The sequence below is a fragment of the Pyrus communis genome, chromosome 4, assembly GCF_963583255.1.
Source record: "Pyrus communis chromosome 4, drPyrComm1.1, whole genome shotgun sequence".
NCBI lineage: Eukaryota > Viridiplantae > Streptophyta > Magnoliopsida > Rosales > Rosaceae > Pyrus > Pyrus communis.
In genome coordinates this window covers 12,774,350-12,800,593 of record NC_084806.1, presented here as the reverse complement: position 1 = coordinate 12,800,593, position 26,244 = coordinate 12,774,350, and the positions used below count along the sequence as shown (strand labels likewise).

Below are 26,244 nucleotides of genomic sequence, written 5' to 3'. Positions count from 1 at the left end.
CTACAAGAAACAATCATATATATATCCTTTCCATGCATGCCAAAACATTGCATGCAAAACGAAAGAACATTCTTGTTACCTACTAATTGACCAATGAAGTCGGTGTTGCAGAAGGCTCCGCGTATACTGTACCACTCCAACTAAACAATTATATATTACTTAGCTCATTTTTCCTACATTGATAGAAGATATAAGTCAATACTACCCTCTCAATATCCATATATATATATATATATATATATATATATATATATATATTCCATTTGCTAAAACATTAGCGAACAGATAATGATAAACAAGCTTCTCAAAACAATGAAAACCCCTAATCTCACTCTAGCCCTCTCTCTCCTCCTCTCTTTCATATTCCTCTCCAAACCCTCTCATCAGGCTTCTAATCCTCCTCCACCCCTTCCCAACCCTAGACTTCTAAAGGCTTACACAGCCCTCCAAGCATGGAAACATGTCATCACCTCCGACCCCAACAACTTCACCGCCAACTGGTGCGGCCTAAATGTTTGCAACTACACCGGTGTCTACTGCGCGCCAGCTCCCGATGACCCTCACACTGTCACAGTGTCCGGCATAGACCTTAACCATGCCAACATCGTCGGTTCATTGCCTGAAGAGCTTGGCCTCTTAACTGACCTAGCCCTCTTCCACGTCAACTCCAATCGCTTCTATGGCACTGTTCCTTATAGCTTTCGTTACCTTCACCTTCTCCACGAGCTCGACATTAGCAACAACCAATTCTCAGGCCAATTTCCTTTGTCTGTTCTTTACCTTCTATCACTCAAATTCTTAGATGTCAGGTACAATAATTTTCTGGGAGAAATTCCATCTACCCTCTTCGATTTAAAACTCGATGCATTGTTCGTCAACAACAACAAGTTCCAATTCTCATTGCCACAAAACATCGGCAACTCCTCACTCTCTGTGATTGTCTTGGCAAATAATGATCTTAAGGGTTGCATCCCTTCAAGTTTTGCGAATTTGAAGGACACGTTAGACGAAGTTATACTCATGAATAGTGGACTAAGGGGTTGTTTGCCATCAAATTTAGGGCTATTGGACAAAGTCAAGGTGTTTGATATAAGCAACAATGACCTAGTGGGCGCGTTGCCAGAATCTATGGGTGGAATGAAGAGTTTGGAGCAGCTAAACGTGGCAAATAACAAATTTTCCGGGAAGTTTCCGGCAAGTATTTGCTCTTTGCCTAAGTTGGAGAACTTTACCTATTCTTATAACTATTTCTGTACTCAACCACCAAAGTGCATGAAGTTGCAAGAACAAAATGACAGGAAGAATTGTATTCCATATAGGCAATTGCAACGATCACCAAAAGAGTGTGCGACATTTTATGCAAATCTGGTCAATTGTGATGCCCTTGGCTGCAAACCTAGAAGTCCAAGCCCGCCACCACCACGCTCACCACCGCCTCCTCCTCCGCCTCATGTGGCTTATCATTATCGATGATCATAGAGAATAAGAATTTTTTTTCATGCTAGCTAATTGTTGCTTTGTATTGGAGGGATTGTTAACTTGAAATCCCAAAAAAAAAATCGCATTTAATTTTCTCTTTGACTCGAAATACACGACTTTTTCATTTATTGGACGCATGAATGAACTTCTTTCGAATTAGTAGTTTATCAGTAAGAGAATTGCTAGCCGGACTCGCTCAAAAGCGATTTGAGGAACCAAGCGTTGCAAGGGTACCTTGCGGATCAAAATCTCGTTACTCTTCTGGATCTTTCAAGTTTCACTGTAAATTTCACGAAATAAGAAATGGGGTCGATTTGGATGATGAATTGATTAGAATATAAACCTCGAATTAGAGATATGCATATCAAAGAACAACGGTTCTGCTTCCAAAAAAAAAAACAAAAGATTACAGAAACAAAAGGAAAAGGCCGAAAAAGAAATAAGAGGAAGAATAGTTGTGCGGCGTCGGAGACGAAAAAGGATTTCAGTATTCTTTGTTATGATAATTAATATCACATTTTATTTTTATTTGAAACCCTTGCACTTGCTCGGGTAGTCTAGTATACCATTCATGTTCCCGTCACAATGAAATTTTTTTCATAATTGTAGGTCCTCACACGCGCTTCTCTGAACTTTTCAGAGGGTCCTAGGACCACTTTGATCCATGTATAGATCCGTCCTTTATCATGTTAATATCCTACGATTGAAATATATCTTACGTAGGATATACCACAAATCTGAAGCCTTGAACTAAGGCGTTGCCCCTCAAACACTGGACTTGCATTCACACGGGAATCAATTAGTTGTAAACTTGCTCTCTATTTTCGAGAGTCAAACCTATGACCTCTCACTAAGTAAAAATAAATATCATTAGATTATAATGCTAAATGACTTTAAATAATTTTTTTATTACATACGATATTATTTACACCAACATATATACACTTTTTATTTACACCTCCGCTTAAAACCTAAGTAGTTGGACTAGAACTTGAACGCTATAAACAAACTCCGGATTTTGGTGCAGACGTAACACGAGAGCCCAAACATTATATTTGAAAACAACAAAGTGTGGGCCGAGCATAACCTAAGCCCAAGATCTTATCCCATTTTTATATAAGCAGAGTGTTTAGGGTTTTGTGTTTTACAAAGACAAGGGTTTGCTCTCTCTGCCGCTTTTCCCTTCATCTCTTTGCAGGGACCCCGAGCTCGAGCTCCTCCAGTTCCAGCCATGGCCGTCGGGTACTCTCTCTCTACACACACTAAGATATTTCAGCTCTTGGATTTCTGGATCTTTCACTGACACATTAACCCTTGTTATTACACAGAAAGAACAAGAGAATCTCCAAGTCGAAGAAAGGAGGAAAGAAGAAAGCGTAAGCTCATTTTTTTTACACCTATACATATACACTGACTTGTACAGATCTGGGTTTTTTTTCAGTTTTGTTTTTCTTTATCATTTCGTGTGATTTGCTAATTTTGTGATAATCCTGCTTATTTATTAATTAATTTGTATTTGTGAAATGAAAATATAGGGTTGATCCGTTTGCCAAGAAGGATTGGTACGACATCAAGGCCCCAAAACTGTTCAACCACCAGAATGTGGGCAAAACCCTCGTCTCCCGTACTCAGGGTACCAAGGTATTGTTTTTATCTAGCGATCTTTGTTTTAGATTGCGGTTATTGTTGAATGGTGCATTTGTTGAGCCCTGCTTTGCTCAGCTCATGGATTGCAAATGTGTTGATTATACTCTTTTGTTTAGAGTTTTAGGACGGCCTGATTTTGTTTTGTCTGGAAGGCTGGGATTTGGAGTGGCTATTTGAGTTTTGTGCTTGCAGTATTCAGTTTATTTTGTCAAATGGTTTCCGCATACTGTGTTCTTCTTCTGCACTCTGTTTATTCTTATCCAAATGCCGTATATAAATTCTAGGGCGGAAGGGTAGAACAGGGATGTGCGGAAATCGCTTGCCTTTTTAAGTAGAATAGAATGACTGTTACGCCTGTTACATTTCGCAGTATCTCAGTTTGAGAAATATTTCCATGCATCAGTAGTTATTGGACAAAATTTTTAGATGTATTATTGCTTGTGCAAAATATATTTAAATTGTTGACATAGTTCATGCTTTTAACAAGTAGTTGTGGTTTAACAGATTGCTTCCGAAGGACTCAAACATAGAGTCTTTGAGGTATCACTCGCCGACCTTCAGGGTGATGAGGAACATGCTTACAGAAAGATGCGGTTGAGAGCTGAAGATGTCCAAGGGAAGACTGTTCTTACCAATTTCTGGGTATGCTTCAATTTTTATGTTCGTATATGTATATTTTAGGTATCTTTTGTATGATTTCTAATGAACCGGTGCTCATGAATTATTGAATAATTCAGGGAATGAACTTCACCACTGATAAGCTTAGGTCTTTGGTGCGTAAATGGCAAACTTTGATTGAAGCTCATGTGGATGTGAAGACCACTGACAACTATACCCTAAGGATGTTCTGCATTGGCTTTACCAAGAGACGGCCAAATCAGGTCAAGAGGACCTGCTATGCACAGTCTAGCCAAGTCAGACAGGTAATGTATACCTTAATGTGTAAATACTCCCCTGCACATTTTTCTTCACAAGTGAACGGTTGATATTTAGTTAAATCTCAACCATTCACACTTGAAAAAAAAAAGTGCGGGTAAGCAATGCTCTACTTTAATAACTTGCTTGATGTATCAGAATTTACCATGAATTGTGTCAATTTCTTATGCATAGTAAGGTTTGTTTTTGATGCCATAATTCTACGTTTATTGTCAGATCCGCCGCAAGATGAGCGAGATCATGATTGCCCAGGCAACATCCAGTGATCTTAAGGGCTTGGTCAGCAAGTTCATTGCAGAGAGCATTGGTAAAGAGATTGAGAAGGCTACAATGAGCATCTATCCATTGCAAAATGTCTTCATTAGGAAGGTGAAGATCTTGAAGGCACCCAAGTTTGATCTCACCAAGCTCATGGAGGTATGCCCCTTCTGCTCTTTCTGCCGTAACATGTTCGGTGGACCGATAATTGAAAATCTGTACTTCTTGATTTTGTGGCCGTATGCTAACTTTAATGAAATGGGTTTTGTGTAACTAGGTTTACGGTGGCGAAGACGTTGGTGTGAAGGTTGAGAGGCCTGCCGAAGAAGCAGCGCCTGAGGTGCAGCAAGAGATCGTTGGTGCTTAAGTGCTGCCTCTGCTATTTCCTTTTAAGTAGAGTTCAGTTTATGTTTTTGTGAACTTAGAAGACCATGTTACTTGCTGCTTGTTTTGTTCTAGCTTTTGAGAAGATTAAACTCGCTTGACCGAAATTTTGTGCTTTTAATCTATATACTAAATTTCCATTCTTTTATTCCTGTTTGGTTATTTACCGTTTCCGTTAACACCCACGGTGGCTGTACTGTACCAGCCGTATCAGACATCCGGACCCAAAATTTGGTAGAGGTTTTGTGCTCCGTGTTGGTTTCGATGGGTTTTTTCCCTTTAAAATGGTACCACTAATGTGGGATATTTTTTTTTTTAAATTTTTTTATGCAAACAATATTATCTACAGTAAGATAAAGAAGTTTTATAATAGGCTAGCAATAATACGGGTTTTTTGTAAGAATCAAACTTAAAACCTTTCATTTACAAGTGAAGAGTAATATTATTAAATCACAGTGCTAAGTGCCTGTATAAATCTATATTGAAAAACTAGATGTGTAGGCATAAACTTTTATTGGTTGATTAATTGCAGAAAGCTAGAGCTCTAGCATCCTTGTTGAACACGCACAAACTCAAGTTAAAGCTCACTTTACATGAGCAGCATACTAGTAGACTAGTAGTAGTACTACTACTTTTTAAACTCTAGCAAAGCATAACTGCTGCATGCTGCTTCTACACATGCAATTTTAGATGACTAGTTGACCACCATTTTTATTCCTTGCCCTTGTTCAAGCTGCTGCCAACACATCTGTTGGCATCGCTCTTGCGGTTGCCCCTGCATCTGGCACTGATCCAGGCACTGATATAGCTGCCTCATCGCCTCTGGCACAACTCCTGGCACTGCCATCCCTGGCCCTGGCAAGCCTGCTCGCACTGCTGCTTCCCCTGCCCCTGATATTGGTAAACTCCCTGCTGCCTGCACTGTGTTTTACATTGATCCTTCTGCCAAGATTTACTCATTTTCATCTCGCATTGCTGCATGCAGTTATCACTTCCTTGAGATCGCAAGTAAGGACAGCCAAACCTGGCTGTGCACATTACATGCAAGGTGACTGCTGTTAAAGGTGACAAAATCGACGTGTCTTATAAACATATTTGGGAAGATCATTACGTACGTGGTGGAATTCGGAAAATATGGACGAAAATTGTTTGCAGAGGTTAATTTGAAGGGAATTGTGATTTCCTCACTGATAATCCTTCTCATTTTTCATGGAAATGTCCATATCTTATCTCTTGCCCATAACGTATTTTGTTGTGTAAGTTTTATAATCGAAATCACTCAATTTCTTAATCTTCATTTAAAAACCACCCCTACATTAAGTAATTTGGATCAGAGACCCTAGTAAAATTGTAATCTTGCAGAAGAAGAAACAGACACCAAGAACTAGAGTGAGGAATAGCATGAGAGAGATTTAGAGAGAAAGAGAGAGATTCTTGCATGCTGAGTATAACAAAAGATTACTGTTGTAAAATCGACGGTTTGTGTGCAGTAGAATAAATAAAACAAGACACAAAATTTATGAGGTTCCTCTATAATCAGTATGACTGGAGTACGTCCTCGGACAACAGTGGTGCTTTCTTTATAATTTGGAATAATAGGAGTACAAAGATAACTCTATGTATTCTCTCATCTCCTCTTCCTCTCTTTCTTTCTCTGCTCTCTCTACATTGAAAGCATACGGAGTGCTCTATTTATAGAGCAACTCCAAACACACATCTTTGACAATATGTTCTTCCTTCATCTCCCAAGTCAAGATTAATTTTATGGGCATTGAAAATCTACCCAATGTCTTCAGTTTCTATGTGGGCATTCATTACCCACTATTATTTTCAACATTCCCCCTTGGATGCTCACATATCAACATTAGTTGCCTCGTTAAAATCTTGATATATTTTTGGATGCTCCCTCTTGATATGTATCTCCTTCTGATTTCAAATTCTTTAGGCTGATCATTGATCATGTTGCTTTAATCTCTTAGCGGTGATAGTTGCCGAATGAGGTGTTTTAGTTGTTGTTAACTTTCCACAGGCTTGTTCTTGAACTGGGTTGGAGGGTTTTCTGCTAGACTTCCTCCAAATGTCTAAATTTACCTATTTTATCTGGAGCTGAATTTGATTCAAGGGTGGTGGACACTTGATCTTGAATCGAAATTGTGATTTCTTCAAAGACCGTCTGGGCTTGATCTTGAATGAAATTGGATCATGAGAAGCTTTATGTGACAAGTGATCTTAGACTTTGTCGGGGATGAACTGACATGTGTTTGTTGTGCTTGTCTCCACATGCTTTAATGTATCATTTTCACTTGCCTTATTTGTTCCCTTTGCAGAAGTGGTATGTTCCCTATTTTTTCCCCATGTATGTGTGGTATCTTCTCTTGTAGTAGTTGCTCACCGATGCAGGAGTTAAATGCAAACTTTGCATTTGAATGGGCCATCACTTCTTGGTGGCAACGAAAGTTTGAGTGGAGGTTCCAACATATTGCTTTCTTTGTCCTTGTCTTGGCAGGTAAGAACAAGGGCAAAGGAAAGGATAGAGAGATTGCATGATATGAGATACTCTTACTCTCGTCCCTGATGATATGAGATACTCTTACTCTGGTGTGACTTGTTTGTAGAGGTATTCTCAGAGAGGAAGAAAACTGAGTATTTTGAGATACTTTGTGAAAGATGCATTCTCAGAGATGAGGAAGAGTTAGATATTTTTCAGTCTGCCTTGCCATATAGGACAGACGTTGACATATATATGGATTTCCCAATAGCAGGTAGTAGTGCTGTGCCTTTAGTCTTGTCAGCAACTGTGGTATAATTAGAACAGTAAGATTCACGCATTTTCAACTTTATCAGAGATCTTTGACAAAGTTGCACGTGATATCCAAGAGTTGAGATTGCATCTGAGAAATGTTGACAGACGTCATGCAGGGAAATCCAGATTTTGAAATTCGAAAATCGATGTCTCTTCGATTTTTGAATAAGTGGTCCTGTTGCCCCTCCTTTTATAGAGATATCAATTTTGTTCAGAAACACTCAGAAAATTGTTGCATGCACAAATTTCATTTTCTTGCACTTCTGAGATTTTATCTGACTTCCTTCATCATTTCTGAAAATGGCTTGCCAATCTAACATTTGCTTAGATTTGAGTCTCAGGAGTGATACAGACGAGCAGCGTCAGGATAACATATGGCGCCTGTTCTTCTCATCTTCTTATGGTCCTCTTACGGTTGGGGACTCTATGATGAAGAATAACATAACTGCTACAGTGGTAACCAGGAATCTTCTCACTCCAAAGGATAAAAGAATCCTTTCAAATCGGTCTGATGAGGCGGCCGTTCAAGACTCATTGGCTCTCAGTGTTCAATGTGCGGGCTCTGTATCCAATACGGGTCATCGCCTACTTGCTCGAACTCACCAAGTTGAATCATTAATGGCTGAGGTGGCAAGTCTTAAACAAGAGATTAGAAGGCTCAAGCACGAGAATAAAGTGTTACACATGCTTGCAAATAATTACTCTACGAGCATGAAAAGAAAGCTTGACCAGCTATTGGAATCCGAATGTCGGACTCAAAATGACAATCGAGGGTTCGAGTCTTTATTCCAAAGACATCCATTGTCTCAGCTGTCTGGAGTTCCACCAAGTATTGAGACTCCAAATAATCAACTTCTAGTGTCTTCCCTTTCTGGGGTACTTCCGAGTACTAAGGCTTCACATGAGCAACCTTTGTGAAAGTTCCCTCCTGTTTATTTTTTTTTAACTCATGTGTATGTAATTTCTCGGAGACATTAATATATAAGCTTTATTTCATTCAGTGTATTGTGCTAAATAAAGCATATACTTCACTAAGATGTGATATTTTTGAACCAAATATCAATTTATCTTTACCCTCGCGAAGATAAATGATTATTCTTAGTGTCTAAATCATTTGAGTATTCAACTCATAATCTTCAATCCATATGATTCTTTAATATCATAAACATCATGGATAAGATTCGCATTGACATATTGTTCGATTCTGCAGTTCGAGACAATATTTCTCTCAACACTTTATAATCTTTCTTGATTCTTCAGGAGTCCCAATTTAATATCAACTCTTGCAAGAGATTTTAGTATGTTGCAACAATACCATAATTGAAAGTACTCATTAAGGCAATTTATATCATCCATTGGTATTGAGTACATATTTTATGCTTTACCCTTCCGGGCTTACTTCAAGCAATTTGAATCCTTCAGGAATTTTCTACACTTCATGACACATTTTCCTTTGGAATTTATACAGAGCAATTTGCTTCCATGTATATTTGAGGGATTTACTTATGGAGATATGATGTGGACGACTCATAACCCTTCGTATATAATTCTCCATTATTTGAACTCGTTTACAACCTTATGTCATATCATGTGAGTGTATTTCACGGTATTACAAATGCTCATATGTAACATTCTAGGTTCAACATCTTTTGGCTATTTGTATTGTATTCAAGTATATAGGTCTATTTTTCCACGTTCTTACAAAATTGTAATGGAATTGTCTTTCTCCATTTTGGCCAATAATTTTGTTGATGAAAAAAGAACGGGACTCAATATCAACACAGCTCATTAATGAATTTAGTAGCTACTTGTAAAAACCAAAATTACCATTGGTTATCATCAATCTGCGATCCCATATTCTCATGTGCATGCGCATGCATAAAAGTTTTTCATTTCTTTTGGATATCCATTGCCTCTTCAAGGACATTACACTATCTCTTATAGGATAGTCATAATTTAGAGAATGCGGATCATAACCTCCTCTTGAGCATTGTAGAGCTTGGATTTTAATTTCCACTTCGGGAGTTGAGTCATTGGAACCTATACGTCTATCATGCTTTATGCATAAGACATCAATATTTCCATGTCCGCGGATTGACCTTTTCGGGACAAATATCCTTGCGGCAACTGTCATGCGTCTGGCATGCGACAGTTATGTTTCGGGAATGCAATAGTTTTAGTAGTGCCATATTCTTCTTCTTTTGAAGGACTGAACCTTTTGAGTTTGAGGGTCTGCCACCCTTCAGGCATGCAACAAATAAATCATTTGCTGCCATATTATTTTGTCCAACAGGGACATTAATTATTGTAGGCACATTTGCAGCAAGTATATGTGATTTTATCACTTTTGTTGCATCATTAAATGTATCTAGCATTTGATTTGCATATCGTTGCATCATTCAATTATTCTCACTTCGTTTGTATATTGATTGCTTCATGAATCAAAATAAGATAAATTTTCTTCGTTCTTCTGGAACGGTTTTTTCTTATCATTCTTCTGGAATGATATTTGCTTATCGTTCTTCTGAAACGAAGTTATTTTCTCCCCCTAATAGCGGGAAAATTGTCTTATCAAAATGACAGTCTGCAAACCACACGGTAAATATATCCTCAATCAAGGGTTCCAAATGTTGAATGATAGATGATGTTCAACATCAATGCCTAATCTGCAATGATGCTTCATTTCAGTATGTTGTGGCAGTGCAATAGGCACACAGATAACACAACCAAAAACTCGTAAATGTATAATATTTGGCTGGTTCCCAAACACGAGTTGTACTGAGAAATATTGATGGTTGTCAACAGGTCTCAAACAAATCAATAATGCATCATGCAAAATAGCATGTACCCATGTAAAAACTGGCAATTTTGTTTTCATGAGTAGAGCGCGGGTAATCAATTTCATTCGCTTAATAAATGTTTCAGCTAAACCATTTTTTAGTGTGGACATAAGGAACTTCTGGTCATTATTTAATAGTCTATAGACTGAGACTCTTATGACTTTTTTTGCAATTAAGTTGAGGCATTGCGGCACTTCAAACTTAAGATACTTATCAAGGAACTTCATGTCCTGATCTTGAGGACCAAGGGACTTCGTGCCCGATCTTTTTGTTTGATAGAACTTCAGATCCAATCATTTTTATTTGATGAGGATCAAGAAACTTTAGGTTCTGATCTAATCAAGGAACTTTGGGTCCAGTATGTACTCATCATAACAAAAAGAAGTACAATAAATAAATTAAAGCAATAGGCGGTAATTCCAGCCATAATGAATAAATTGCATTTAAATAAATAAAGCTTGTAACAAGGGCTTTAATTCAGCACCATTCACATAAATCAAAACTTAAAGCAATATGTGGTAAAACCGTCCATGATAAATAAATTGCTTTAAAGTAAATAGAACTTGTGAAAGGGTTTTAAACCAACACCAATTCACATAAATAACAAGAAGTATCATACCTCCTTTTATTTATTATTTTTCTTTCTTTTGTCAGCATTTATTCAAACCTTATTATTGTTACTTTTCTTATTTCTACAGCATGGTGCCATGCACCAACAGAAACTTTTATATTATTTTGACCAAATGGTGTCGTGCACCATTCAAATCCCTTTTATATATTTTTTTTCTTAGGTTGCAGTTAACATCATTTTTTTTTCTTCTTCACATGTGCCTTGCCATTCCATCAATCCCCCTTTTCTATTATTTTTCTTCCTTCTCTGTCTCTACTAGTCTCGAAACACAAGGCCAACTGGGTAGTTATGGAGGTTGCCCAAATTCAATTCAATCCAAAAGGCTACTAGAGACTGGCGTTGTTCTTGCATGACCCAGGGAACATGGCATCATTAAGCAAGAATCTCCCTACAGAGACATAGATGACAGTGAGGTTGACGGAGGCACAAGAAAGGGAGGCCTATGTGGATTCATTATTGCCATCACCATCTCAAACAACCAAGTATTCATGGGAGTTCTCAAGATCTGTCGAAAACAACGTGATCTGGGTTTCCAAGTCTGATGAGATTTTTCTGGATCTCTGGAAATCAGTTGTCATGTACCAGTTTTCTCATCTCGTGACGACTTCAGGTCGTAAATTTCAATTCTCACCGGAATTCGGTGGGGCGCTTCTGGCGCAGTGGGAGAGACGATAAATGGACATACCTTTTATTCTGTGAGATTTTAGATGACAGAGGTGAGAGGTGGATAGTGCTTCACCGGATTTATGGCGTTGTGATTTCCACTGACATGAGAGCTTCTCGTGCTGATAACATGTTGTAAAATCGACGGTGTGTGTGCAGTAAAATAAATAAAACAAGACACAAAATTTACGAGGTTCCTCTACAGTCAGTGTGACTGGAGTACGTCCTCGGGCAGCAGTGGTGCTTTCTTTATAATTTGGAATAATAGGAGTACAAAGATAACTCTATGTATTCTCTCCTCTCCTCTTCCTCTCTTTCTTTCTTTGCTCTTTCTACATTGAAAGCATACAGAGTGCTCTATTTATAGAGCAACTCCAAACACACATCTTTGACAATATGTTCTTCCTTCATCTCCCAAGTCAAGATTAATTTTATGGGCATTGAAAATCTACCCAATGTCTTCAGTTTCTATGTGGGCATTCATTACCCACTATTACTTTCAACAATTACAAGATTGTTATCTATAAGGATATATATATATCTAACTACCTTGCTTACAGCTTAAGCTAACATGAGTTCACAGATTATTGACACTGGTCATACTAACCAACCATTGGATCACAAGTCTATTATTGTTGACATTCCCCCTCGATCACAAGTTTGGACTTTCCAAGCCTGAGATTGAAGCAATGAGTTTGAAACGATAGTGCAGACAACCTCTTGGAAAGAATAATCATATATTATCGTCAAAACAATGGCACCTGGCTTCTTGATGCTGGAGCAAATGCCTCATATTACTCTTGGAGCAAATGCCTCGTATTGCTCATATTACAGCGCCCATCTGCCTCTACCGGTATAATATCTGCCCATTCCGTTTACCACTGATAACCTTTGTTACCTTCTAATATTTCTTAATCGTTTTTTTTTGTTAAGGACCTCAAGACTCGGAGGACGCTTGTCCAAGAGAGGTGTGAGAATTGGTTATACCCATTTCCAAATAGCAGTAGATTATCCAACCATCATTTTTCAACATTTATAGGAGTTCCGAGTGTCTGCTCAGAAGTGGCATTTCCACCTTGGTCATCCTGCTTCTCCAATAGTTAAGTTTTTAATTTCAAATAAACAAGTACCAGTTAATGGCACTGTTGATTTAACTTCTTGTCATTCATGTCCATTAGGCAAGAGTACCAAATTGCCTTTTAGTAGGTTGGAGTGTCTCTAAATTTCCTCTGGAACTTTTGCATTCAGATGTTTAGTGTTCTCCTATTATTTTAGTTAGAAAGTTATCGTTATTATTTATTGTTTGTTGATGATTATTCTTGCTATTCTTGGATGTTTCCCATGAAAAATAAATCTGAAGTGCTTGAAATATTTGTTAAGATTAAGAAGCAAGTTGAAAATATGTTGAATCTTTCCATTAAAACTCTTTGGTTAACTCCATATACTCAACACCTAAGAAAGTTTTAATTTTCTTATAAATTGGTAGGCAAGGTTTTTTCGATAGTAAGCTTCTATTAGCATTCCTGCTTCATATGTTACACAACACCTAAGAAAGGTCTTGGTTCGGAAGTTAAATCACACTCGAGCTCCCATCCCTCACCGGCAGTTCCAAAATCCGGTTAATATATGAATACGGCCATTTTCCGACTTATCCAAAACATGCATTCCACACAACCAGGCATTCCGAATGTTACTGAAACATCTGAAGTAAAAAAAGAAGAAAAGAAGTGGCTTGTACTAAAAATTTCTCAAATAATAATGAGGCTGTTTCAATGGTTATTGGGAGGTGACAAGATGAAGGAAGCAGCTTATTTTGATTAGATCAAGCCTATTTTACAGAGAATCCGAGCTAATACACTTCTGTTTTCGCTAACTAATCCATGAAGTGATTCGCTAAACATAATATTAGGATCATTTCAAGGAAATAAAATATGCTTCCCTCTAAGTGATTACTACCTCGTCATTCTCCATTCGTGGACGGTCTCATGCAGCCACACACACGACCCTTCTTGCGCCTCTCGCTATTTCTTCCGCTGTAAATAAAATCCCTCAGGAGAACGCCTGTTCTGCTTACGTAAAATCCATGCCTCCCTTTCTTCTTATTCTCGTCCTCCAGTTTCAGCAAAATGTAGTGGATGTTCTGCAACTCCAACTGCAGCCTTCCAATCTTCTCAGACCCTTTACTTGCCTCTTTGACTACTCTCTCTCTGCGGACATTTCCAGCCTCCTCCAACTCTATGGAAGTCTGCTCATCCAAAGACGGAGACTCCTCAATGTTCTTTTTCAGTTGATCATTAGTTTCCACTAGCTGCACAACTGCCTCCTCAACTTCAAGCAAGTGTCTTTTGACTGTTTCATATTCAATGACGTTGGCCCTTTTACCCTTCTTGCTTGTCTCCATCTTCTTATCCAAATTCCGAGCAATCGTTTGCAGACTTGTCAGTTGCTGAGCATCAGAAGCAAGTCTCTCCAAGATTTTTTCCTTCTTGCCTTCATGATATGGGCTTCGAAATGACACTTCCCGTTTATCAATTCCCAACTCCTTCTCAGCCTGAACTTCTGAAGTAAAATTCTGAATCATCGGCTCAGAATCTGTAAACTGACGGCTAGGGGTAAGATCTTCCATGCATGCAGATGCCTGATTTTGTTTCTCATTGGGCACAGGATCCTGGTGACTGTATTGTTCACCAGTTTTCCATAACTCAAGCATCTGATTATCAGCCCCACCGGTACCTCTCCTGTTTTTTCCATGGGATGAACAATCAGAAACATGATCAAGCGGAATGTCTTTCATCAAAATCCCATTATCAGATTTTGTCTTCAGCAACTTGAGATTTTCACCAGTGAACTCCTTTGCAACTTTCATCTCTTCACTTTTACTGCATTTTTCTTGAAGTGAGGTACCGTTTGATTGTAACTCTTCAATCTCCACAGAGCCGTTGCTGTTTTTTGTACTTTCCTGAGTTGAAAGCCTTTCAATTTCTTCCACCATTGCCTTTTCAAATGGTTCCATCACAAGCCTTTCCGTTTCTTCCACAAATATCTTTTCAACTTCTTTGATCATTGTTTGCACTTCTGCCAATTCTGAAATTCCGTGTGGTACCGATTCTGTGCAATCTTGACAGCTCTTTTCATGTAGATGATTTGGCGGTTCCACACCCTAGTGGCACAAACATGATAATTAGTAGATAGAAGAAGAGCATAAGCAAGCAATGGTGATAGTCAGAGTGGTCCAATAAGACACAAACATGTTAGTTAAGTATCAAGTTTTAGCATTAAACTTCAATTATCCACAGAAGACAAGTTGCAAACTTGTGATCTACATCTGTTTCTGTTAGGACGGCCTTTTTTAGAATAAGAATGTTTTAAGTTTAGCGTTAAATTTCAGTTACAAACAGGACACTTAAAATTAGAACTAACTCGAACTTTCATGTACACTTACAATAGCAGTTAATAGATACACATTTTATCCATACCAATAAGGCCAAAACACACACACAAACACACTTCTACGTTATTGAAAATTTGGGGTTAGGCTGTCAAAACCAAAAATGAGTCGATCTACCTAGCTCAGACTCTAACTGATGGATCATCACGATCATCAATGTTTCTAAATTTCTAAAGAGACGGAAAATATTACCTTATATTGTTGATTTCTTGCCACAAGAAGCTTCGATCTAAGTACAGTACTGTGCTGAAGAGATGCTACATTCTCTCTCAATGAGGCTACGACAGGAACGTACGCAGACAACTGGCCCATCAGCTCTCCAACTTCACCTTCCAAGGAGCTAACCCTTTCTTTCATTTGTTTGACCTCCACAGATTTTGCAGCACTTTCATCTTTAACACTCTCACAAACATCAGTGAGCTCATGAACCGTATTTTCAAGAAAAGCTTCACGGACAGCAGAAACTTGAAGATCAAAAAAGAATGTCGCAGCCTCAGCCTCCCAGAGTTCGAAGTCATTGCTTCTCTCTTGCAGCTCGGAACTCAGATACTCTTCTCTACTTCTATATTCTTCAATTACTTCACTTAACATACCCACTTCCTTCTCCAGAGATTCATTTGCTTCACGAAGGATCTCGATTTCATTTTTCTGATTCGAGTTATCTTTGGATAGTTCTAGAATCTGCCTCTCACAATTTTCTCTCAGAAGATTTGAATCTTCATGTTCCATCATCAGCTCCTGAACAGTTCTGCATACTTCCACATTCAAGTCCTCGGCCTTTCTAAGCTTCTCTTCTACTTCTGAGAGCTCCATGGTTTTCTGCTTCAGAGAATCCTTTCCAGCTAAAATTTGATGGTTTAGCTGATCTTTTGAGTCCTTGACTTCACGCAGTTCCTCGTGCAACAATTGAGCTGTCTCATTCAGATGTAGATTTTCTACTTCTTTTTCAATTACATTAGACAAGATTTCATTCTTCAGAATTTCATTTGCTTCACAAAGGCTATTGATTTCCTTTCTCTGGCTTGTGCTATCTTCAGATAGTTCAAGAATCTGCTTCTCGCAATTTTCTTGCATTAGTTTTGACTCTTCAATATCCGTCTTCAGTTCCTTAACTCTTCTGCACAATTCCACATTCAAGTCCTCTGTCCTTTTAAGCTTCTCTTCTGCGTCCAAGAGCTTCATGGTTTTCTGTTTCAGAGAATCGTTTCCAACTGAGATCTGATGGCTTAGTTGACCATTTAAGTCCTTGGAGTCACACAGTTCCTTGTCCAACAATTCGACTGTCTTGCTCAGATGCAGATTTTCTACTTCTTTCATCACTAACTGCTCCTCCAATATTCCAACAGCCTCTTTGAGGTCGTTGTTAATTACAAATTGACTGTTGAGATCTTCAGTAAGTGCCTTTAGTTCTGCAGCTTTCTCAGTTGCGAAGCTCTCTAAAACCAACGAGAGGGTGCTGAAAGATAGTGCTTCATGGAAATTAACACTATTATCCTCTTCAAGCATTTGATTTTCCTCTTTGAGGTCCAAAAGATCCTTAAGCAAAGATGTCTTATCTTCAAGCACCGTATAATTTTCTTCTTGCAAAACCACGTAATCGTACTCCAAATTTGCCAGTTTACGTTGAAGAGTTACCAGTTGAGCCTCCAATATTTCCTCCTTGTGCGCTTTCTCGGTCACTTCCAAACTCAACTCCCTTGTCATCTCTAGAAGGCCATGCTTCTCTTTTTGTAGCATAGAACAATGGTTTATCATGATCTCATACTCCCCCTCAAAGAATTGCTTTTCCGTCTCTATCTCTGCACCCTCTGATCTCATCTGCCCAAGTACACTTAAGAGCACTGACTTCTCAACAAGCAACTGCTGTTCCTCATCCTTGCTACGTAACAAAGAAGTTTTCAAGTCCTTGATAGTATTCAAAATGTGCAGCACATTTACTTTCCCTGGTTCAGTCTTATCGTCGTGCCTATCTGGTTCAACCTCAAGAGCCCTGAGCACTTGACGAATTCCCAACCTCAACTTTTCGATTTCTTCCACCAAGAATTGTTCTTCCACCTGTAGTTCAAGATTTTCATTCTCCAACTCTGATATCAGCTTACTAGAAAACTTGGATTTCTCAACGTGTCTCTGACACTCGATGAATAAGGACAAATTCTTCTCTTCCAGATCTTCTATAAACTTCTGAAGGATAAAGATCTCGATCTGGGCATTTAAAGCTTTATCTAGTTCTTCTTCAAAATCTTTCTTTCCCAGCTTTCTTTCTTCCTGCATCAGATGGACATTGTTTTCCAAACCTGCGAATCGGGCCTCACTTGACCGTATATAACTTGCACGCTCTCGTTTTTCCGCAAGGACGGAACCCTGTAGTTCTTCGAGTGCATTGAGTGTGGATCCTTTCTCCTTCTCCAAATTAGAATATTTCTTCTCCAATTTTGTAAACCGCTTTTCCAGGTTTCGCAGTCTCTCTTCAACATCTTTTAACTGAAATACCAGGGTGCCTCTCTCATTAAAGAGATTGGATTTCTCATTATTGAGAGACTGGCACAACTCTTCTAAGCTGTTCGATCTTGCTCTGAACCGTTCAAGCTCAATGTTTGCAACAGAGAGGGAATTGTCCAGCAAGGTGTTCCTCTCAAAAAGAGTCTGCATATTCTGAGTGATAATTTGTAACTGTGAAAGCAGGAGAGCCTTCTCAGCAACAAGAGTGGATTTTTCTCCCTGGAGAAACTGGCAAGATGCTTGCAATTGTTTGACGGCCTCTCTCAAACCCTCCAACTCAGTGTTCAACCCCAACAGCGAGCTCTCCAAAATAGCATTCTCCTTTGAAAGTTTACCCATATCCCTCAACTTCTCATAAAGAAGTTCTCTTTCTTCTTTCTCCCTTGTGCATATATCTTCTAGCTTCAATTTTTCACTTTGCAAGTCTTTCACAGATGATTCAAAGCATTCAGGATTTAATCCTGCTGACTCCACCTGCTTCACCATAGCTTGATATCTTCTATTCAATCCCTTAATTTCCTCCTCCAAATGTAAAATATGTTGCTGGAGGGCATTGCTTTGGTCTGATTTTACTGCAACCTCCTGTTCAAGTTTCTCTTTCATCTCTTTGATGTTGAAGATTTCATCTTGCAGATTCTTTATTGATACAGTGCAAGAGAGATTCAATTCACTTAGGCTCTTGTTTTCCTCCTTAACCCGTTGGACGTCATCCTCCATACCATTTTTGCGTATCTCCAAGTCCTTCAACATTTGAAGCCCATTTTTGAACTCCAGTGCTAAAGCTTTCTGATCCTCTTGGGATTGACAATGCAACTTCTGTAGAGTGTGGAGAGTGGCTTCAGCTTGCACAAACTGTAAGTGCTCCTCTTGCATCAGAATCTGAAGTTTCTCCATCTGGTCATTCTTCTCTGAAAGTTCTTGATCTTTACTTGTAATCTTCTTCAACAGACCATTCGCCTCTAACCGCAGAGAATGATTTGATCTCTCCAAGAGATCACATTGTTCTTCGGCACTCTTCAATTTTGCAGCCCCTGTCAAAACTTCACTATTAAGTCGTTTGGCATCTGCTTGAGCCTGTGAAATTTCACTTTCCATTTTAGCTATTGTATCCATGCACTGCTCGAATTGAAGAGCTGCAGCTTCTTTCTCTTCCATCAGTATAGCCAGAGATTCTTTCAGAGTTTTGACTTCGCCTTCAGCTCTTTCAATTTGTTCATTAAGCATTCTCACATTTTCCTCGGAAACTGAGATTTTAGTCTCCAAAGCAGATATCTTCTCGAGGCATTGCTTGTACTGAAGAAAAAAATCTTCCTTTTCAGCCTGTAGTTTTGAAAGTTCTCGCTTGAGCTTTTGAGCTTCAGTTTCTGCTTTAACAGCCCGCTCGTTAAGTCCTTTTGCATCCCTTTGAGAAAATGATAACATGGTCTCCAGGCTAGATATCCTTTCCAAACAATGATTGTACTGAAGAAGACCAGCATCCCTCTCCGCTTCTAACTCCACAAGGGCTTCCTTCAATATTTTAGTTTCAATATCAGCTTTGCTTGCTCGTTCATCGAGCCCTCCAACAGCCATTTGTGCATCATCTAGTTCCCTCCCCAGTGTAGACAACTTCTCCAAATTCTGCTCGTACCGAAGAAGGACTGCGTCTTTTTCAGATTGTATCTCATCTAGAGTTTTCTTTAAGGCTTGAACTTCAGTTTCCGCTTTTGCAGCACGCTCAGATTGAGAAAGAACCTGGGTCTTGAGACTTTGGTTCTCACTAGTTAATTGAAAGTACCCATTTTGGAACTGTTGTTTGATATCTTCTTCTTCATGAAAATTTAAGCCCTCTCTCATCCTTCCCTCTACTGCACCCCTTGAGCTATTTGGCACTTCTCCTGGAGTGAACATCTCGGTGAACTGTTTTAGACCCCTTCTGCTTATTCCAGAGTTGGAGTCTGCTGAGTTTCCTCCATTCCTTTTCAAAGCTTGTAAATTGGTTGACGAGAGACCCAATGCATCCTTATGCAAGTCATCAGGGTTAAATAAGGCACAAACTGGATGTGGCATTTCTGGTGTATGAGGTCCAACGTCTGGGCCAGAAGAGCCTGAGGGCGATTCATCAGCCAATACATAAGGTACTTGGTTGGGAAATGCTTCTGCCATGGTTCGATGAGCGTGTCGCAGCTCCACAGTTGCATGATCGTACCTCTCTGCTAATGCACGATATGCTCGATAGAACTCCTCCACCAGTTTCATGAGCTCCGGGCGTTTCTTGTAGTACATTTCTGCCCTCCTTGCAAAAGAATCTGCATCTTCTTCAATGAGCTTGATCATTGCTTTGACTTTGGAATCCATGTCTGCATAATAAGATTTCGGGTCAATTACGAATGTAGCCTGAAAAATCCAAGGATATCCATCTGCAAAAACACACTCAATTGCACATGCTGAGGAGAAAGAGAGGAATCGAACAAAATTCCAAGGAAACCGATTTTTTTATCTACACTGACCTCAAAATTTCTTTTAAAACATATTTCATATGCTTGACATTATATCATGCTAATACCATAGCTCACAAAACTTGAGATCCACCATATTTTGTTTCCGTTCATTTTTGGTCTAGCTTCATCTAGTTTCATGTTCAAATTAACGTGAATGTTAATGACCGTAGTTTCACAGAAAAGTAACAGGACATGAAAAACATATGCAGTTATACTGTCCTATGTTGGTCAAGCAAATGCAAACCAGGCGTGCGAATGCAACTGGCCACACAAAGAACAGTTTTCAGTATCCAGTGTTAGTTCTATATACTCTCGCCCCTCATCTATCAACCTCTTCTCTCACCTTTCATCTTAATCTAAATACAAAAAAGCTGTATCCTATTGGCATGACTTCATCCATGCATCCGAAAGAGAACAATATAGGCAAGTACTTTACTTAAGATCATATGTTGGCAACCATGCATAACAACGAAAATGCTGTGTCTTGTTGGTATGACTTGGCATCAGACATGATTAGAGGCTATATGCTTAGTGCATAAAACTGAGAGCTTATATCTGCATCTGAACAAAATTGATTTCAATCCAAATCCTGTTCACAAAATTGTAAGAAAAATATCAAGACCTGTAAGATTCTCCTGAAGCCACTTTGAATTCTTTGGAATGTGACTATCCCACCACCAAGAATATAAGCGTCTGGACTCGGAATGTAACATGGTTGCCATGACCCCGGCGCAGCACAACAACAGAACTTGTTTTGAGTAGGGAAAGGCCAGATTATCAGTTCAATGAACTTCCACACCTCAATATTCCAGACGAAAATGTGTATTTCTGTCTCTCACTCCTTTCACCTGTGCACCAAAATCATCAAAGAAAGTTTTACAAAGATCGTCGGAATGGAATGAAGTTCACACCAGCAAGAAGGTATCAAGACAAAACAAACGATACAAAATTGCATACTGCCTGCTGTATTAGACAGAGACAATTGATCCAAGAAGACATCAACAAAAACAAAAACAATGTGGAAAACTGAAGTTTTCTTCAATGTATAAGAAATAAAAAATCATGTAAGATTGGAAAATACAAAAACCAGTGCACAGCAGCTTTTTTAGATTTTTTTAAATTCATAAAACAAGAAGCCAAAAGGCACATACCACCTCAATAGATCAAATACAGAAAGAGTTCATGAGAAATGAAAAAATCAAAGATGGGTGATTTTGCAAATCAGTTCCAAAACAACAAGAGAAAGATAAAAAAGTTGACTTTTCGTTTCCTCTATTTTATTAACCATATGATCAAGAACTTACCAGTAGATTGACTGATAGCCGGTGCTGGGATTGAACCTACAATTCAAAGGAACATCGTAAATGCATCAGTTTTAAGTAGATGGGTCATCATAAAAACTGCAAAAGCTTCAACCTTTGGGAACTCGTGAGATTAAAAACTTACTCGATGAATGATTTCAGAGGTGGGCTTCTGACAGAACTTCAAAATCTCCCATTAAAACCAATGGGGTTTTTTAATACAGATTGAAAACAAAACAAAAAAAAAAAGATAGATTTTTTCAACTCTGTTTGGATCAAGTAATGCCAGAAGAACGAAAAACTGGTAATGGGGTTCTGATCAGCAGCTATGATTGGAAAACTCCAGCTGCATACGTCACAAGTTCACCCCATTCTCTCTCTCTCTCTCTCTCTCTCAAACAGAATACTCTCTCACTACTCTTCTCTCTTTATTGGGTTTTGTGCAGTATATTTGACAGATTTGGAACGAGGCTGTTTGATGACACTGTAAAAGGCAAGAAAGAGAGAATGAGGAAGTTAAAAAACTAAGAAAAACGTAATTGAAAATTGAGTGATATTTTCATGCTCTTGGAAACACTATTGTAATTTTCTTTTTCTAAATAAATAATATTATCTACTGTAAAATCTTTATTGAGAAGGGAGCTAGACTAAGTCTCAACAATAGACAAGTAATAATCTGGTTCAAATTTATCTTTAACGATAATTTAACTTACAAGTGAAGAGAAATACCATTAAATCGTGATACTATTGTAATTTTTTATTTTGAACAGATGATATAATCTACAATAAGAGGAGGGGGTGAACTTAATCTTATAATAGGTTAGCAATAATGTGGTTTAAATTCACCTTTAACTAAAATCGAACTTAAAACTTCTTACTTACCATAATACTAAGTAACAAAAACAATATTGTAAATTGAAAATTGAAAAATCAAAGTGATGATTTAAGAAATAATATAATACTGCGAGAGTTATGCTGTCGTTTGTCGTCTAAGGCAAACCAAATTACTAATCTTTTACGTCTCTTCCTCCTGGCATCATTGAATTGCTCGTGCTACTTACTTTTGATGTCTTTTGTTGTAATTCTATGTTTCGGGATCGGAATATACTAAATATGTGCTGTTGATTAGCATATCATGTATCACATAATTACAAAAATAAAGTCCAATAAGCTTGTAGTCAACAAAGTCCAATAAGTTAAATCTGTTTATAAGTTCAATTCACGATAATGTTTTTTTTTTTCTTTAAAATCCGTTCATAGGTTCAATTCTCGAGAACTGAATTTTATCTTTAAAATCTATTTATATGTTCACTTTATGATGAGTGTTTTTTTTCCTCTAAAATTCGTTTATAGGTTCAATTCATGATAAATTCTTTAAATCCATTTATAGACTTAATTCATGATCAATTTATTCTTTTTCTAAAATTCGTTTATAGGTCCAATTTGTAATCTCTAATTCCATTTATAGGCTCAATTCGGGATCAATGTATTCTTTCTCTAAAATTCGTTTACAGGTTCAATGAAGTCCAATAAACTAAAATATATTTGGGTTTATATTTCCGTACACTAAGAAGGCTAATAATTTCAAATAGTTTTTCTTTTTGTTGGAGTATTAGATGAGCATCAGATGACAGTACAATGGATAGTCAGAAATTACAACTTTAAAACCTTATGTGACTATCGGAATAAAAATTGCATCTTACAATGATACGATGCTCAAGAAGTATCATAGGAAAAAAAAAAAAAAAAAAAAGGGAAAAATCAAGTGTACTCCAATAAAAAAAGTCCGAAGAAAACCACATGGAACAAAATTTCAAGGAAGGAAAAAAAATGTCACACATAAAGCAATTAATCCTATATGGTCGGGCCAACTATTGCTCTCGCACTAACACAATATTTATCGATGTTTTTCATTTTGTTATTTTTTTCTTCTTCGGTAGGACAATCATGAAGCACTGCTCTAAATCAAATTTTAGTATACAATGTGAACAATATTTCAGCACCATACAATAATCCTTTCACATTTACATCCATATATTTTGTTATATAACCCTTACCTCACATATGTTGTTATTTTCCAATTTTTGGCTGAATTGCCAATCTTATTTTTGCATAAATCTTCTAAATATGCACATACTATATTTGTGCATAGTTTTCCTGTATTAGCTACCCTAGTAGTTATGTCATTTAAGTGGCAAATATGAAATGAAACTATTTAATTACCAATAATTTTGTCTAGCTGTCTTGTTAGATTAGAAATTCAATGGCAGATCATACTACTTTAGGAAACCAAATAATCAAATCAATATTTTGTAATTGTCTAGTAAAGTTCACATGCATTTCTAACTGCAACGAATTAATGGGCACAATAAACATATGGAATTATCTAATAAACTATGTACAAAAAAAGGAAAAGAAAAATGTGTGGGATGCTCCTGCTAGCTTCCATAAAGAATGGAACAAGTGCACCTGTCGAAACTTTCGACCCCCACCCCACCAAAAAAAATGAAAGAACTTTGCTTGAAACAATCGCAAACTGTCGATATTTTCTTCTAAAAGTTGCAAACACCACCAAATTGGAACTTTGGAATTTAGATACTCTTGGCTGAAAAATTAGACTAGCCCACATTCAGATTCTTATATAAAATTATTGGTAATTAGATTGTGGAGGATTTCCGTCACCTTTTTTCAGGTGGGCCGTCAGCTTTTCATGGTGGACCGGTTGGACTGGACGGTGGAGCCTCAACCACCCTTTGTCTCCATCCTTCCTACAATTCTACAGCTACAGCATAACGCTACAGCATAACCCTACAGGGGAAGCAATTACCAGCTTGCTAGAAACGCATAAACCCTAAATATTATTCCTCCATTCCCGCCTTAGGTGTAACAGGTTAACAATACAACTATTGTACTTTATGTTTATAAATCAATTCATATAAGAAATGGTGTTGGACACTAATTAATTTACAGTAGTTAATTATGTTGTTACCGTCCTTGTGTTTCTAATATTCACTCTTGATATTGCATATATTCTTACTGTTGAAATGACAATGCGCTCATTTACAATCTCTCTTTTGTAGTACACTCTAATATGTATTTAATTGTTAGACGAGAAGATTACTCAAATTGTATAATAAAATGTGTGATCGATGGAACACATCCATCAACAGTTTCTAGCTGTAGAAAGAAAGTGAGTAGCATGATAGCAAATGCATACCCACCATAATGCTAAAATGGAAAGGAAAAATCATGACTGCGGAGGTAGGAAGAAAATGAAGTTGCATCTTAAAATGGTGTTTTTTGGTAATGACAGCCATGCACATTTATATCTGAGTGTGGGAATGTAGCTAGGTTTTACATCGGGACCGTTGAGATAATGATCCTGCGAATACATGTCACATGGAGGACTTTGACTCTGCAGTCACGTTGATAATGCTTATTTTCTGGGTTCACACAACAAGGTCATATGCATGTGTGTTGTCCCAGTAAATTAAGAACCCTAACCCTAACCCTAACCATGTCATGCAATCGGTATCAGCTCGGTCATGATCGTCATGGACCACATTGGTAGTGCTAGCTAGGTCGAGTTCTACCAGATTCTATCTTCTTTTTTTTTATAATTCTTGAATGAAATTGGTATGGTTAGTAGGAAACTGGTGAACATTGCTGTTTAATCAAGAAGAAAGCCCTCCAACCCTATAATAGTCTTGCCTAAACAATATCATTTGTGGTTGTGGGTCAGAAATTGTACTTAATTCAAAAGTTGCTTTTAACCAAACCCTAGATATCATCTTAGCAAGCCAAGTATATATCAATATTATGAACATTTGAACTGCACATATAGCAGCAATGTTTGAATATTGATCGAGCATGCACATAATTAACAATATGAACCATTTGGTCCCACAATACTTGCAATTACTAGACATATATTCAACTAAATAAACATTATAGAGTCAGAGTTTTAAAGGAAAAAAGAGTGAAGCCAAGTAAAACTTCTTGATGCATTACTGGTTTAAGAACTATGGAGGAAAAAATACTAGTGTCTCACGTCAAAAAAAAATTTCTCATAAAAGGATATATTAAATGACATCACTTAGTACTATTGTCTAGTGACATTCTTCTTCATTTGTAAGTGAGAGGTCTTGGGTTCAAATGATCTAGTGATATTCTTCCTCACTTGCAAGTAAGAGATTTTAGATTCGATTCTCGCTAATGGCAAATTTGAATCACATTATTGCTAGCCCATTGTAAGGTTTAGCCTACTCCCTCACCCTCTTAGTGTAAATAATATCGTTTGTTAAAAATAAAATAAAAATTTTGATTCTTGCCAAAGAAGAATTAGAGCCACATTATTGCTAGCCCATTGTGATGCTTAGTAAGTACCCACTCCCCCACTCGCTTGTTAAAAAAAATGATATGTTAAATGACAATTCTGTTTTAATTATACCAAAATACTTTGAGATATTGTGGCTTAATTTGAATAGGAGGCATATAACTTAAATTTATGTTGGAGTTTTGGAGCTTGTGACACTTCCAAAGACTACAGCTTGTATTGATTTAGACAGTGAGCATACTATACCGATCACCTTATTTTTACTCCTATTTGATGCTTACTACCCACCAAATTTAAGCTACAATACTTTGAAGACACTAGAGTTGTCGGCCACCGACTAATATGATGTGCTCCCTCTTCCCACCCTTTCTCTCTCTCAAATTATTGGAAATGTGGAAATTTCATATATGACCTCTCTTAAATCACGCTTTCAGAACAAACACTCTCCACCAACTAACTAAAAAGATTCATCTTACAAATCTAGAAAAGCAATGTGTGGGGTGGGGAGATGGATGGAGAAATAATAGTGGCAATTGCAA

At 37.8% G+C, this 26,244-nt stretch overlaps 3 protein-coding genes across 3 annotated transcripts; 2 read left to right on the top strand and 1 right to left on the bottom strand.

Annotated features, from left to right (window-relative positions):
• Positions 1–288: 288 nt before the first annotated feature.
• Positions 289–1,491, top strand: LOC137730526 (leucine-rich repeat extensin-like protein 6). The gene has a single exon (XM_068469518.1). It carries the CDS (start codon positions 289–291, stop codon positions 1,471–1,473), a length of 1,185 nt encoding a protein of 394 aa, XP_068325619.1. The 3' UTR covers positions 1,474–1,491.
• A 1,120-nt stretch (positions 1,492–2,611) lies between these two features.
• On the top strand, positions 2,612–4,852 carry LOC137730759 (small ribosomal subunit protein eS1y-like). The gene is made up of 7 exons (XM_068469719.1): positions 2,612–2,721; positions 2,808–2,855; positions 3,015–3,120; positions 3,631–3,768; positions 3,864–4,049; positions 4,279–4,479; positions 4,598–4,852. The coding sequence occupies exons 1-7, from the start codon at positions 2,711–2,713 to the stop codon at positions 4,685–4,687; spliced, it is 780 nt and encodes a 259-aa protein (XP_068325820.1). The 5' UTR covers positions 2,612–2,710; the 3' UTR covers positions 4,688–4,852.
• Positions 4,853–13,357: 8,505 nt separating this feature from the next.
• LOC137732988 (protein NETWORKED 1A-like) lies at positions 13,358–21,404 on the bottom strand. Its single transcript, XM_068472216.1, has 4 exons — positions 21,373–21,404; positions 20,691–20,916; positions 15,282–19,927; positions 13,358–14,801 (listed from the first exon to the last, which is right to left on the bottom strand). Exons 2-4 carry the CDS (start codon positions 20,788–20,790, stop codon positions 13,602–13,604), a joined length of 5,946 nt encoding a protein of 1,981 aa, XP_068328317.1. The 5' UTR covers positions 20,791–20,916; positions 21,373–21,404; the 3' UTR covers positions 13,358–13,601.
• Positions 21,405–26,244: the final 4,840 nt, after the last annotated feature.

Bases quoted from the DNA above. Each gene is read 5' to 3' on its own strand.
- LOC137730526 (XM_068469518.1), top strand. From the start codon at position 289: ATGATAAACAAGCTTCTCAAAACAATGAAAACCCCTAATCTCACTCTA.
- LOC137730759 (XM_068469719.1), top strand. The intron at 3,121-3,630 runs GTATTGTTTTTA...GTGGTTTAACAG, and splicing joins CCCGTACTCAGGGTACCAAG to ATTGCTTCCGAAGGACTCAA. The intron at 4,050-4,278 runs GTAATGTATACC...GTTTATTGTCAG, and splicing joins AGTCTAGCCAAGTCAGACAG to ATCCGCCGCAAGATGAGCGA.
- LOC137732988 (XM_068472216.1), bottom strand. From the start codon at position 20,790: ATGGCAACCATGTTACATTCCGAGTCCAGACGCTTATATTCTTGGTGG. The intron at 19,928-20,690 runs GTCTTGATATTT...CTTATTATGCAG, and splicing joins GCTTCAGGAGAATCTTACAG to ACATGGATTCCAAAGTCAAA. The intron at 14,802-15,281 runs GTAATATTTTCC...TTGTGCCACTAG, and splicing joins CAAGAAATCAACAATATAAG to GGTGTGGAACCGCCAAATCA.